The sequence below is a fragment of the Podarcis vaucheri genome (assembly GCF_965113315.1).
Source record: "Podarcis vaucheri genome assembly, chromosome: 2".
NCBI lineage: Eukaryota > Metazoa > Chordata > Lepidosauria > Squamata > Lacertidae > Podarcis > Podarcis vaucheri.
In genome coordinates, this window is record NC_138760.1 from 20,384,845 (window position 1) to 20,397,369 (window position 12,525).

Sequence of the window (12,525 nt, forward strand, 5' to 3'; positions counted from 1 at the left end):
TGGGTGTTCAGCTGTTGTTTGCTAGTGTACTTTTGAACATGGTTCCAAAATTACAGGAGAACGTCAAGCGTTGTTGTTCCCTCTCCCTGTGCCTTCAAATCCAGGAAATCTCAGGACAGTCTTTCAATAGCAGCAGACTTGGCCATTTTAAAAGTAGGGGAGATGGCACCTGTTTAGTTATCTGATGGTGCTAAAAAGTTGCATATTATACAGGCATGTCTGTAGATGGTGTCTAATGAATCCCTCTTGCAAGGGATGATCACCGTTTTACTTCTAAAATTCATTATCCAGTGGCATGTAATTAGAGAGCCACACAAATACAGAACCTGTTTGCTATGAAAGTTGCCATTCCCTTATTATGCAGTATGGATTTTGTTTTATGAGGGCAGAGGATGGTGACACAAAACATGGTGAAAGTCCTTGAGATATTTGCATTTGCTTCCCATTGCTCCTTTCCTCGTTTCGTGCCTTTTTGCCATGATGCTGCTTATATCCTCTGCCAACTTACACCACCTCTGCCACTGAGTGTTCACTTGATAGGTAGCGGCAACACACATCCTGGTTCTCTGATGAATGTAACTGTAACCCCCCCTACCAGTACTGTCAGTATAAATTATTCCAGCATGGATGATACCCACTGGCCAGTGAGATGTCTGAAATCGCCTTGAATTTTGTTTAATTATCATCTTTCCCCCGCATTCCATGGTAATCAGTATTGTAGGCTGTCGTGCGCTTGTTAGAAACACTTTCTGCCATAAATTTTGCAGATGTTCCAGATTTGGGTCATTGCACAGTGGAGGGAATAGTGAGGAGGACGGGGAGCTGTAAGGTGTGTGTGACTGTAGGATGCAATTTCTGGCTGCCCTAAAAAGGGAGGGGTGGCTTTGTAGCCAGGCTCTGTGATCTCTTTCAGCCTACCCTGTTCAGACATGGTTACACCAGCAAAGAATGCACGCTACAGCACATCTTCTGTTCCTTTTTAGGATTGCAGTGTTCTCTGTGACTGTGTTCTACGATGAGAGGATTGTGGTGGTGGCTGAACAACGGCCAGATGCTTCGGAAGAGGACAGTTTCCAGTGGATGAGCCGTGTTCTGCAGGTTAGAATGTCCCTGAGCTAAATTGGTCCCTCTCTGGACTGGCATCCTGTTAGGAACAGAAGCAGCTAGTGGTGGCCCGTGCTTTGCCAGACACACTGAGGAGTCTTGTCTGTGGCTGGAGTTTCTAGATCAATGAAGTGGGATGCAATTGGTAGAGATCGCCAACTTTTGCATTCTTAAGGGCCACTACATGTTTATTTTTGCACAAAGCAGCCTCTTCTAAGGTGGCGAGAACCAAAATAAATCCAGCACCACCCAGCAGAAAGTGATTCATATGTATTTGGGTTCACGCATGGAATTGATGATGATGATGATAATTCCGTATGTCACACCTGTTACATACAGAAACAGAAACAGAGGTATAATATTAAAACCTCTTAGGCAAAGCATTTTATTGTACAGTGGTACCTCAGGTTACATACACTTCAGGTTACATACGCTTCAGGTTACAGACTCTGCTAACCCAGAACTAGTACCTCAGGTTAAGAACTTTGCTTCAGGATGAGAACAGAAATCGTCCTCCGGCGGCGCAGCAGCAGTGGGAGGCCTCATTAGCTAAAGTGGTGCTTCAGGTTAAGAACAGATTCAGGTTAAGAACGGACCTCCAGAACGAATTAAGTACTTAACCTGAGGTACCACTGTACAGGTTTAAATTTCATAGGGCCAAAGGAAGCCCACCAGCAACAGCTGTTAAATCCAGCTTTCAGTATTTTTAAAAAAGCAGTTGTGTATATTTATTCAGAAGCGGATCCCATTGTCCCAATAAAGCTCAATACCAAGTAAATGTATTCGGTATAGGAGTGCATTTCTTTCTTTCTTTTTATTTTGAATTACGGCAAAAGTGTGTGGGATTCAAAAACAAGGAGTGATGCAAGAAACAAACCCAAAGCCACACACATCTTGTTTCTCTTACTGTTATTAACATGTTTGCATAAGGTTTCCCCTAAAGTCACTTTTAAAAGTAATTGTTTCAAAATAAGGGCAATACAACGTGAAGGTGTGTGTTTTTATTGAAAGGGAGAAACCTTTTTCAATGCACTAGGAGCTGAAGATCATGTAGTGTCCATGCACACAAGGTTAATGACCCCTCCCCTGACTATCCCACCTGCAAAGGTGAAAACATAATGTAGGCCTATTTCTTCAACCCCACACCTTAAATCCCATCCCCCCCCCAAGCTTTACTGTATAATATGCTTTCATTGTAAATTAGGAGTGCAGAAAGCTTCCTGTGAGAATGTGGCCTGCCTTGATTATTTCTAACTGCCCGTTGTTTATTAGCTCAGTATCTTACTTGCAAGGTAGCAGTGACCATTAAGCTTGTGATATATTTACATTGTAGCTTTCGGTGATGGGTTTGCCTGCATCTCTTCTTGAGCCACCCAGGTAATGAATTGAAGCGATTCACAGCTCAGCTGCGCTGGAAAGTCATTCTCTTGTTTTCTTATTCCTAGGCGATTGACAGCATTCACCAAGTGGGAGTATATTGCCTCGCTCTTGTTCCAGCCAATACTTTGCCAAAAACTCCTCTGGGAGGGATCCATATATCTCAGACCAAACAGCACTTCCTGGAGGGGTCACTGCACCCATGCAACATTCTCATGTGCCCGCACACGTGTGTGACTAATCTGCCAAAACCCAGGCAAAAACAACCAGGTAACTGTATGAGAAAACACGACAGTAATAATAATAATAATAATAAATTTTGTTTATATCCCGCCCTCCCCAGCCAAAGCCGGGCTCAGGGTGGCTAACAACAATAAAACAGTACAAAAGTACAGCATAAACAACACACTAAAATCATTCATTATAAAATTAATTAATTCAAACCACTGGCAACCATTGGGCCAGAGCTCCGCGAAGATTGCCGAGGGAGGGGGTCAGGCTGTGCCCTGGCCAAAGGCCTGGTGGAACAGCTCTGTCTTGCAGGCCCTGCGGGAAGATGTCAAGTCCCGCAGGGCCCTGGTTCTTAAAAAAAATTAAAAATCCACACTAGCAACACAGTCCTATAAACGTTTACTCAGAAGTAAGCCTCGTTGAGTTCAATGGGACTTATTTAGGAAGTTGTGTTTAGCACTGCAGTCTAATTGGACCGGAAGCTTATTCTTGGTTGAAATCCCTTCACTGATACTGTTCATGTGACCAGGAAGGCCTTATAACCTCTTTTCAAGAAAATTAATGGATGGAAGTTTATTTGGGACACCCACCAAAAAAATCTATAGAATGAATACTCTGAAATGAACACAATTTATTTTTCATGAAGTAATTAAAAGATCTCAGAAACCTGTTCTGCAGTAACCTGGAGCAGGGCTTTCAGTGTGGCTGCATATGTTCTGTGCAGTAGTGTTGCTGTTGAGTACAACAGACACTCATTATCTGCACTTCCTAGAAGAAATTGAATATATTTTTGTTTTGACAGGCTTTCCCAGCAGCATAAATGGATCTTTGCCCTGTGTGTCTATTTTGCATTGTTTTAGGGGTTTTTTAAACGTATCTGCTGTGGTTTCCTCCCCTGTAAAGCTCAGTCTCATGCCTTATTCTTGGAATCCTCTTACCAGGGTGGTGCCTAATTTAGTTCCCTTCCTCCCATACTGCTTTTGTACACAACTGTGTGGTTTTTGCCTTCCTTTACCAAGTGTTTGCTGTTGCCAACAGGTGTCGGCCCCGCCTCTGTGATGGTGGGGAACTTGGTTGCAGGGAAGCGCATTGCACAGGCCTCTGGGAGAGACCTTGGACAGATAGAAGAGAACGATTTGGTGAGAAAGGTGAGCTTCTGTTGCGTGTGATACAAACCTGCTTCCCGGATTGGAACCGGGCGATCTGATGCACAGCTGCTTACTTGGCCTTGTCAAACAAAAGTGTTTGCAGGCTAGCGCCCCAAGTGGAGAACAGCATCACGCCGATGATTTGTATGCACGTGCTTTTCTCCTGCCCATTAAATCCTAAAGAGTCAGGAGAGCCATTTATCACTCTGGTTTGCCCAGAGGTAATTGCTGGTTTGCCTGGCCAGGTGGCTACAGGCCTAGTCTAAGCAGGAGCTGTATCCTGCAGCAGAGCAGGCTCTGTCTTTGAGAGAGGGGAGAGAATCAGAGAATTGCAGAGTTGGAAGAAAACCTCAGGATCCTCTAGTTCAAACCCCTGCAATGCAGCAATGTGCAGCTGTCCCATATGGGGATCGAACCTGCATAATTGACATTATCAGCACCACATACAAACAACTGAGCTATCCAGAGTTTTACATAATTTTGGGAAGAGGGTTAGGATTAGAGACAGGAAGACCTGGGGGAAAACCAGAAAAGATGGGGGCAAACCTGTCAGGGAACTGCCATCGGAACAGGGGCGGGAAACAGAGGGGCAGTTGTTTTACAGGGAGCCTCTGAAAATCTTGCGAAGCAGTTCCTCTTCTGGTGGTGAGGAAAGCCTCACCTCCAGTGGGGAAGAGGGAAAAGGACCAGAGGATGCTGCGGGAAGCCTCAGCACCGCTCCTGGCCAAGCCGGCCAGGAGGGAAGCACGCCCCTTCCGTTGCCCACCCTGCGCAGAGGTCTAAAGCGCAAAGAGGGAAGGAAAAGGCTGGGAGTAACGAGACTTTTATGTTGGGGGAGTTCCAGGAGACAGCCACTCCCGGATTCTGCTAGCGATTGAGGCAGTCATGAACTTGTGACTCTGCACTGTAAATAGTTTGCACCAAAATAAAACCTGTAAAAGACAGGTCTGAGTCCTGGCTGGTTACTCGCGAGCAACCACCACTGCCATCTGACAAAACCAAACAGAAAAAATGGTTTGTGAAAAAAACAGGGGAAATCCTGTTGTTGTTTTTCCACTTTCTCCGGTTTTTTCCAGGGCTTCCCATCTCTAGTTAGGATCATAACTGCTTTGACACTTGGCACTTTTGCCCTCGCCACACTGCAGAGCTATTAAACAAAAAAGGTAACCACACATTGGCCCAGTTCCCTTAAGCTGCTTAAATCAAAGTCTCTTCTGGCTCTTGTTTCCTCTGCATACTTGCCAGACGTCTGTTCAGTGTGGACCCCAAGTAGTCCCACCTAGACTGGCCCCACAGTCACCCCTCTGGGATCTCCCACCGCACACCTAAAGCAGCATTGTTCTGCCTCTCTGTTCCCATCCAATGGGTGTCCAAAGAAGCCTGGGCTGATCTACGAAGGACCACCTCCCTCTTTGCACCAGTGCCCTGTCACATCTTTAGGTTGCCTTTGCAGCTTAACAGTTTCTTTTCTTTGCAGCATCAATTCCTGTCTGAGGTGCTCCAGTGGAGAGCACAAGCAACGCCTGAGCACATGCTTTTCCTCCTGCTCAATGCAAAGGTAGGGATGGGGGTCAGATAACATACAAATAATGCATTTAGCAAACTTTTATGTGCCTTGTACTCCCTGTAGAGTAGGGGCACAGTTGATACGTGCTTCTTCCACGTTTTGGGGTGTGTGTTCAGGCTTAAGGGTTGTGTGCCATGTCAGCTGAGGTCAATGCATTTGCTGGGCTCAGACGGTTAGTCACATAATGGAAGAGGATGGGTTCATGATAAGTTTAAATCATGATAATCAGAGATAGAAACCAGGAGGTTTCCATGCATCCTTTGAGCGTGTAACAGTCATCATTTGCCCAGTCATGGGGCTGTGTTAATAAAAGCATCATTCCCCCAAGACTCTTTGCACATTGCAGTTAAAGTGAATTGAGAGAGAGATCAAGTGATCCTCCAGAGACCAGCCTGTATTTGTTCAGATATGTTTCCAAAGCACTCTCTTCAAGCACCATGCATTTGTTTAGAGGATGTTTCTTTCTGTCTCTTCCAGGGGGCCCCTGTCTGTACAGCCACCTGCCTGCAGCTGCACAAGCGAGCTGAGCGAATCGCATCGATTCTGTATGAAAAGGGACACCTCAATGCCGGTGATAACGTGGTGCTGCTCTATCCTCCTGGTAAGCAATGCCTGGGGTTGTTGGTGTGGAGTTTCACAGAATTCAGTACATCCTGTTATCTCTAAACAGCAAAGCTTTGCTGTGCCCTGGAATGTAAGGAGTGCATTACGATGTGCAAAATTGAGGTGTCTGGTATAGCAAATTCAAACGTGGGGAAGATCATGTGACTTGTAACAGAAACTCTGCTTCAAGTGATGAGAAGAGTGCAACAAATGTAACTGATCTGTAGAAAACACAACCTGAAGAAAGAGAGGATGCACATACTTTTGTAAACAAAGAAAATCTGTAATAAAAATTAATTTTTTTAATAAAAGAAAGAGAGAAAGATGAGAAGAATGATCGAGGGGATCTTTTTGTTTGCACTTCAACTCAGGTCAAATAATGTTCTGTTTTCATTTCTCAACAAGTTTAGGCCCAGGAGATGATGTTTTATACATTTGGGAAGTTCAGTGGTAGTTTGGACTATGGGCATTTTAATGATTTTCAGTCCTCTGTTTCATTTCCCTGCTTGCACCCCTTTCTGGCTTCTGAATCTCCCTGCCCCCCAATCAGCAAAGTTTTCTGGGGTTTCTGCCAAATAGATGCTTAGCTTCGATAGGCATAATCTTGGAGTGAGAATCCAAAAAGTGGCCTTTTCCCCCAGTGTGGCTTAATACTGCTTTTCACTGTGACAAATAATCATATTGGTGATCCCAGTCTAGATCTGCTGCATTTCATTCTCCCTTGCTTTGCCAGATTATTTTGTGTAGTGATTCACTCAACAAGTTTTTACTGCATTCCTAGTGTAAATTAGGAATGGGTCTTCATGGCAGCTTCTTTTGCTCCTCTTAAAATTTCTCTCTTGCCTTGTCTGCTCTGCTGCCACCAGTTTTCCTCCGTGGCTTGCATTTCCACCTTGAGCTGTGGGTGAGGAGTGTTTTGCCCTCCAGAGCTGTGACTCTTTTTCAAGGGCGCTTCCAGCCAAAGGAATGCACATGGCAGAGAGTTCACTCTTTATCATCAGAGATAACACAGCCGCTTCTACAGCTCTGGATACATACACAAACCAATCTAGCATCTAGGCAGCTTCTCCCAAAGTCCACACTCTATGGAGCAGTTGCAGCAACTGGGAATCGCTCCCCTTGCACCGGTTTATGTACCTTCCCACAACGGGCTGCGCTCATGTAGCCAGAGACTAGGCCTACAAGGAAGCCTCCTCTGCTCTTCCTGCTTAAATTCTCTCCTGGTTCTTGAGACAGTGGTGTAGAAGAGGGTGGGGAAGCACCTGGTTCTTCACTTGCCTTGCCTGCCTCCTCTTCCAACTCTGAAGCTTCCTCTTGCCTCCGATTCTTGCCTCCTGGCTGGTACAGGCACCCACAAACCGCTGCCTGCATTCTCCCAAGTCAGACTCCAACCCCACTCCCCCTGCCTCACGCTTGTCAGCATCCTGCCAGTCCCTGCCGATCTTTAAGGAGCTCATTGCAGCAGAAAATCTGGACAACATGTGGAGGATGTTGAGCTACTTCTCTGCTATATCTTCCTGTGTTCTTGCAGGCATCGAGCTCATTGCAGCATTTTATGGCTGCTTGTATGCTGGTTGCATCCCTGTGACTGTCCGGCCTCCACACGCTCAGAATCTCACTGCCACTTTGCCCACCGTGCGGATGATTGTAGATGTGAGTAGCAAAAAGCTTGAAAGCCGTTTACATCCAAATGTTGGCCTTTTATCTCAGAGTAATGAAATAGCTGTTTCTTGAACGTTAGCTGGTAGAGAGTGTTGTTAATCCCGTGGAAAAATATTTTCTATGTTTGTTATGCTGCTACCAGTGAAATGCGGTGGAAATACCTTGTTGCTGCCTCATAATTCACAGAACATTAAATGAGTGGGAACAGTTTTCATCTTGCCAGCTAGTTTCCCTTTTATGTTCCAGGTCACATTGTGCATTCACCTTCCTCTTGTCCTTCACACTTAAGCTGAACAAGAACACCATTGCATTCTAATGTATTCTGTTGCACTAGAATGTGGTATTCTGTTTCATGCTAGTACAATAGCCCTTCTGTGGTTGCCGATTCTTGTAAAATACAAAGTAACAAAAGGGCTGGATGCTTCTCAGGGCAAGGTCAAAGCTGGACAAGAAAAACATGAAACGTTTTAAGTCCGTGAAACTTGAAGATACTGGACATGAAACTCAGAGTGTGATCTGTGGGCTGGTGAGTTCCAGATTCAAACCTCAGTTCAGCCACAGACTCACTGGGTAGTGTTAGGCAAACTGCTGTCTCTCAGCATTGTCCCCCTCCCCCCAAAAAAACCTTTAATAGGGGGTTAATAATAATGAGATACTGTGCAGGATTCCATTAAGGAATACTGGGATAATGGCCTCATTCACACAACGCACTAAGCCAAATATTAGCTTAGTGAGACTGCCCTGCTCCTCTGCGATCCTTTCCGCTTCTGTGCCATGCTGAGCTCAGCCTGTTGTCCCAACTGGGACTCGTGGTTACAGCTCTTGGTTAGTGAGGAGAGAGCTTAAGCACAGGTCCTGGTTTGGACAGTATACAAAGACAGTCTCACTTAACTAACGTTTGGCTTGCCCTGGCCTGGTTTGCATGACACACTGTGTAAAGCACTTTGAACACTCAAAGAAACACTATACTAATAGGTGGTGGTTTCAAATGCAGCCAAGTTCCTTAGTTTACAAGCTCTTAAATCTCAGGTTAGTTTATGGTAGTCTGTGTTTGCTAATTCTTTGTTTGCTTCCTCAAAGCAGTCACTTGTTCAATGTGTTTTAGGTTAGCAAAGCTGCCTGTATCCTCACAAGTCAGACCTTGATGAGGCTACTGAGATCCAGAGAGGCAGCATCTGCTGTTGATGTGAAAACCTGGCCAACCATCATTGATACAGGTAAGAGAGCTACTGGTCTGTCCAGCTGTTCTAGTTACTTGCTAGCCATATTCATAGAGGAGAGGGATTTCTCACCAATACAACAATTGTTGAGCATTCACAGAGAAGAGAAGCCATTTAAAGTCTCCAGTTGCTTACTGCCGCCTTCAAAATACAAGTCCAAATCTGATTTCACACCTTAGCAAGGTTCTCAAATGATAGACAATCATTGGTCATCTGCTTGTAGCCCATATTTCCTTGGAAGTACTGCATGACATTCTGTTTACTTAAAACGAATAGGCTGATTGATGAAATCAGATTAAGTTCAGGGTAATCAGATACTTCTTCGCCCACCTGGTGATGTGTATGTGTGTGTCCTCATAGGTCATCTTAAAAGTTGAGCCGATTAGCTTCTTGTATGATGTGGGCATTCTCCTTTTCTTAGGCAAATTGTTTTTAGGAAATATGTAAACAGGTCCCGGTTGTAATTTATTTGGAAAACAAAGAGACTACCTTGTACGTGTGTTGCCAAAGGTAGTTCCATTGCGTTCCAGCATCTCCTACTTGCTTTGTTCCCCAGAGAAGCTCATTTTTAAAGACCACATACAAAATTTCGTTTCACTTTCATTTTTTTATGTGCTCCAGATGATTTGCCCAGGAAGCGGCTACCTCAGGTCTATAAACCACCAACTCCAGAAATGTTGGCATACCTGGATTTCAGTGTTTCCACAACAGGGATGCTTACAGGAGTGAAGGTACAGTAGTGTCTCGCTAGTCGGTTTTGTGTTTGGGCTCCTGTTCTATAGCCTGAGCCCTAGATGTACCTTAGGGGCTTTCACATCTTTGGCTGCAAGATTATGAATACATTGGACTGGCATGTTACTTAGCACCATACCTCAGTCAATAATTTGAGTGATGTTCCTGGTGTTCCAATGGTTTAAATGAAATTAGAAAGAGCTTAGACCACACAGGAGTTTGTGGCATGCATGCATAGGATAGGTTTCCTTTTGTGCCAGGCTTGCCAGCAGTTTACTGCTGCCTGATCCCTGGCTCAGCAGGGACAAAACCAAACCAAATTGCAGCATTTATTAAAGATTTTCTTGATTTACAAAGGTATGTGCAATGTCTCTCTCTCTCTCTCTCTCTCGTATTTTTCCCCATGTAACTTTTGTGGGGGTTTTTTAGAAATCAGTTTCATTTGTTGAGATATTAGGAAGAATAGGGGAAAAGAGGTGGAGGGGAAAATGATGAGTGGGGGTGGGGTCAGGTGGTGATGTTTCTATTTTACTTAATATATGTGGGGTTTTGTGTCAGTGTTGCTTGTGCAGGTTCTCTGCTGTTCACTTGTGTTCCTTTGGTGGTGAGAGAGGTTGGGGTTGGCCTAGGGTGTGGCTGTTCATTTGGGGTTGGCTGTGGTCGTCTTTGTTTTCATGTGTGAGTGGGGTGGGTGGGTGTTTTGGATCAGGTTAGCCATATTGATTTGTATGCTGTTGGTGGATTTTTATCATTGTCCTGTTGGGCTGTGAATGTGATAGAACTGAGCAGTGTTGATGTTAGAGTGGACCTGTCTGATGCAATGGACTATTCCTGTGGCACATTGCGCAGTGAGATGGTCACCATTAGCCTTTGCAAAGCATTTGGCATCCTGGGCTGTGGGAGAGCAACAGCATCTCAGTAGTCTGAGAATTGGGAGAACATATTAAAGCTTGGATTTCTTGCTCAGCCACAGACTGCCTGTGCAAGGCTGGGCAAAAGTCCTTTGTCTCCATGAGCTCCGTTTCCCCCCCTTTGAACTTGTTCATACTGTGAGGACAGTAATCCTTTCCTGCCTTTCTTAACAAGGCTGTCTATGATGGACGCAAGAAGCTCTTGATGCTGCTATGAAGAAAGCAGCACCAATCTATACTAAGGAATGATTCTGGGCTTGCTTTCCTGATTTAGTGAAATAGTTAAACTAATGCTTTAAATAATCAGCATCACTTAACCTCACAATGTGGTTTCTCATGGGCATACGTGTAAGGTTGTATTTATCAGTTTCTTGCTATTGTGCCCCTTGGATTCACTAACCCCTCTCCCTTTTTCCAGATGTCCCATGCAGCAGTCAGCGCCCTCTGCAGAGCCATAAAACTCCAGTGTGAACTATACTCCTCACGTCAGATTGCCATCTGTTTAGATCCCTATTGTGGGCTTGGCTTTGCACTTTGGTGCCTTTGCAGGTAGGAACCAGGATGCAGTTAGAACACGGGTCAGCAAAGTTTTTGTGGCTTTGGCCAGTTCACGGTCCCGCAGACACCACGGTGGGCTGGAGCGCACGCACATGCACACACACACACACACACACACACACACTATTTCTGGCACTCCTTCTGGTGCGGAGGAAACATGCGGAGGAGGAGCTTCCTGCAGCCAATGGGAAGCCAGCCAGCATCGCTGGTCCCTGCTCTGCTCCATGCCGGTTTAGCGTGGTGCACGGGAGCTGACCAAGCGGGCAGCAGGGGTCCATGGGCCGGTTAAACGACCCCCATGGGCCACAGGTTGCCAACCGCTGAGTTAGAAGAATGGATAAACTTGCAGGGGAATGGTCATTGGCTGGTGTAAGCAGGAACACTGGTCTTTGTCTGTTCAAAGGGTCTGATTGGAACATCTGGGGGTTCCTGTGAAGTGAATCCAGTTCACATGAGCCAGGAGTAAACAGCAAGCAAATTTCATCAGCTAGCTGTCTTAACATTTGTCTTTGGGCTATTAAGATTGACAGAGTCTGCTCAATATATCGAAACTGTGCAGAGTCAAAATCTTTCCCCCCTTTATATCCTATGTGTTGACACTTTCCCCTTGGGGATTATATGTCTGCAAGGAGATGATGTTTATCTAGTACAAATAATTTAATTTAAATGCAGCCTTCCGGATACACACGGAAAAATTCATTTTAGTTGTTCATGAGCTATTCTAAGCCTGAGACCTACATTTGGTGACTCACTTACCCAAAACATTCATGATCCACAAACCTGCAATACCCTGTCCCCTGCAGCAGTGCAAACAGCTGAGCTCCAGAAATCTCTAGGTAATACTGAGATCAGATACAACATGGCCAAGGGCCTCTGTGGAGCTATTCAGCAAGGTTAAAATTTATATAAATAGGTCTTATAAATAAATGCCGTATAAGAGCCACTGATGCTTCTGTGGTTAATGGTTTGAACAATCGCAACAACTCCCAGCTAATAATGATCTGTCTCAACAGCTGCTGTGTGCCAATAAGCCTGGAATTTGCTTGGATTTAGATACCAGTGGGGGCTGGGGTGGTGGTTTGCATGTGAGCACTGAAGTCACCATCAGGAGAACAGGTTAGGCAGTGCCAAGTGAATGGACTCCATCCACTTCCAAAAACTGATATATATTCTCTTGTCTGTGATCTTCCTTGGCAGTGTGTACTCTGGTCACCAATCCATCTTAATTCCTCCTATGGAGCTGGAATCCAACCTTTTTCTGTGGCTCTCCACTGTAAGCCAGTATAAAATACGGGACACTTTCTGTTCCTACTCGGTCATGGACATGTGTACAAAGGGGCTTGGGAATCAGGTTGATGTTTTAAAGGTAAGAAGCTCAAGCGCGTTACAGTAGGTATTGGTGGGAATTTGTT

General features: G+C 45.1%; 1 protein-coding gene across 1 annotated transcript in view; it reads left to right on the plus strand.

Annotated features, from left to right (window-relative positions):
- DIP2B (disco interacting protein 2 homolog B) overlaps positions 1–12,525 on the plus strand; it is a 191,883-nt gene that overhangs the window by 166,548 nt on the left and 12,810 nt on the right. The window contains exons 22-31 of the mRNA XM_082212954.1: positions 984–1,098; positions 2,550–2,751; positions 3,751–3,860; positions 5,338–5,418; positions 5,905–6,028; positions 7,562–7,683; positions 8,798–8,909; positions 9,534–9,643; positions 10,974–11,104; positions 12,311–12,479. Of these exons, the coding sequence (XP_082069080.1) occupies positions 984–1,098; positions 2,550–2,751; positions 3,751–3,860; positions 5,338–5,418; positions 5,905–6,028; positions 7,562–7,683; positions 8,798–8,909; positions 9,534–9,643; positions 10,974–11,104; positions 12,311–12,479 (1,276 nt within the window). The remainder of the gene's footprint in view (positions 1–983; positions 1,099–2,549; positions 2,752–3,750; positions 3,861–5,337; positions 5,419–5,904; positions 6,029–7,561; positions 7,684–8,797; positions 8,910–9,533; positions 9,644–10,973; positions 11,105–12,310; positions 12,480–12,525) is intronic.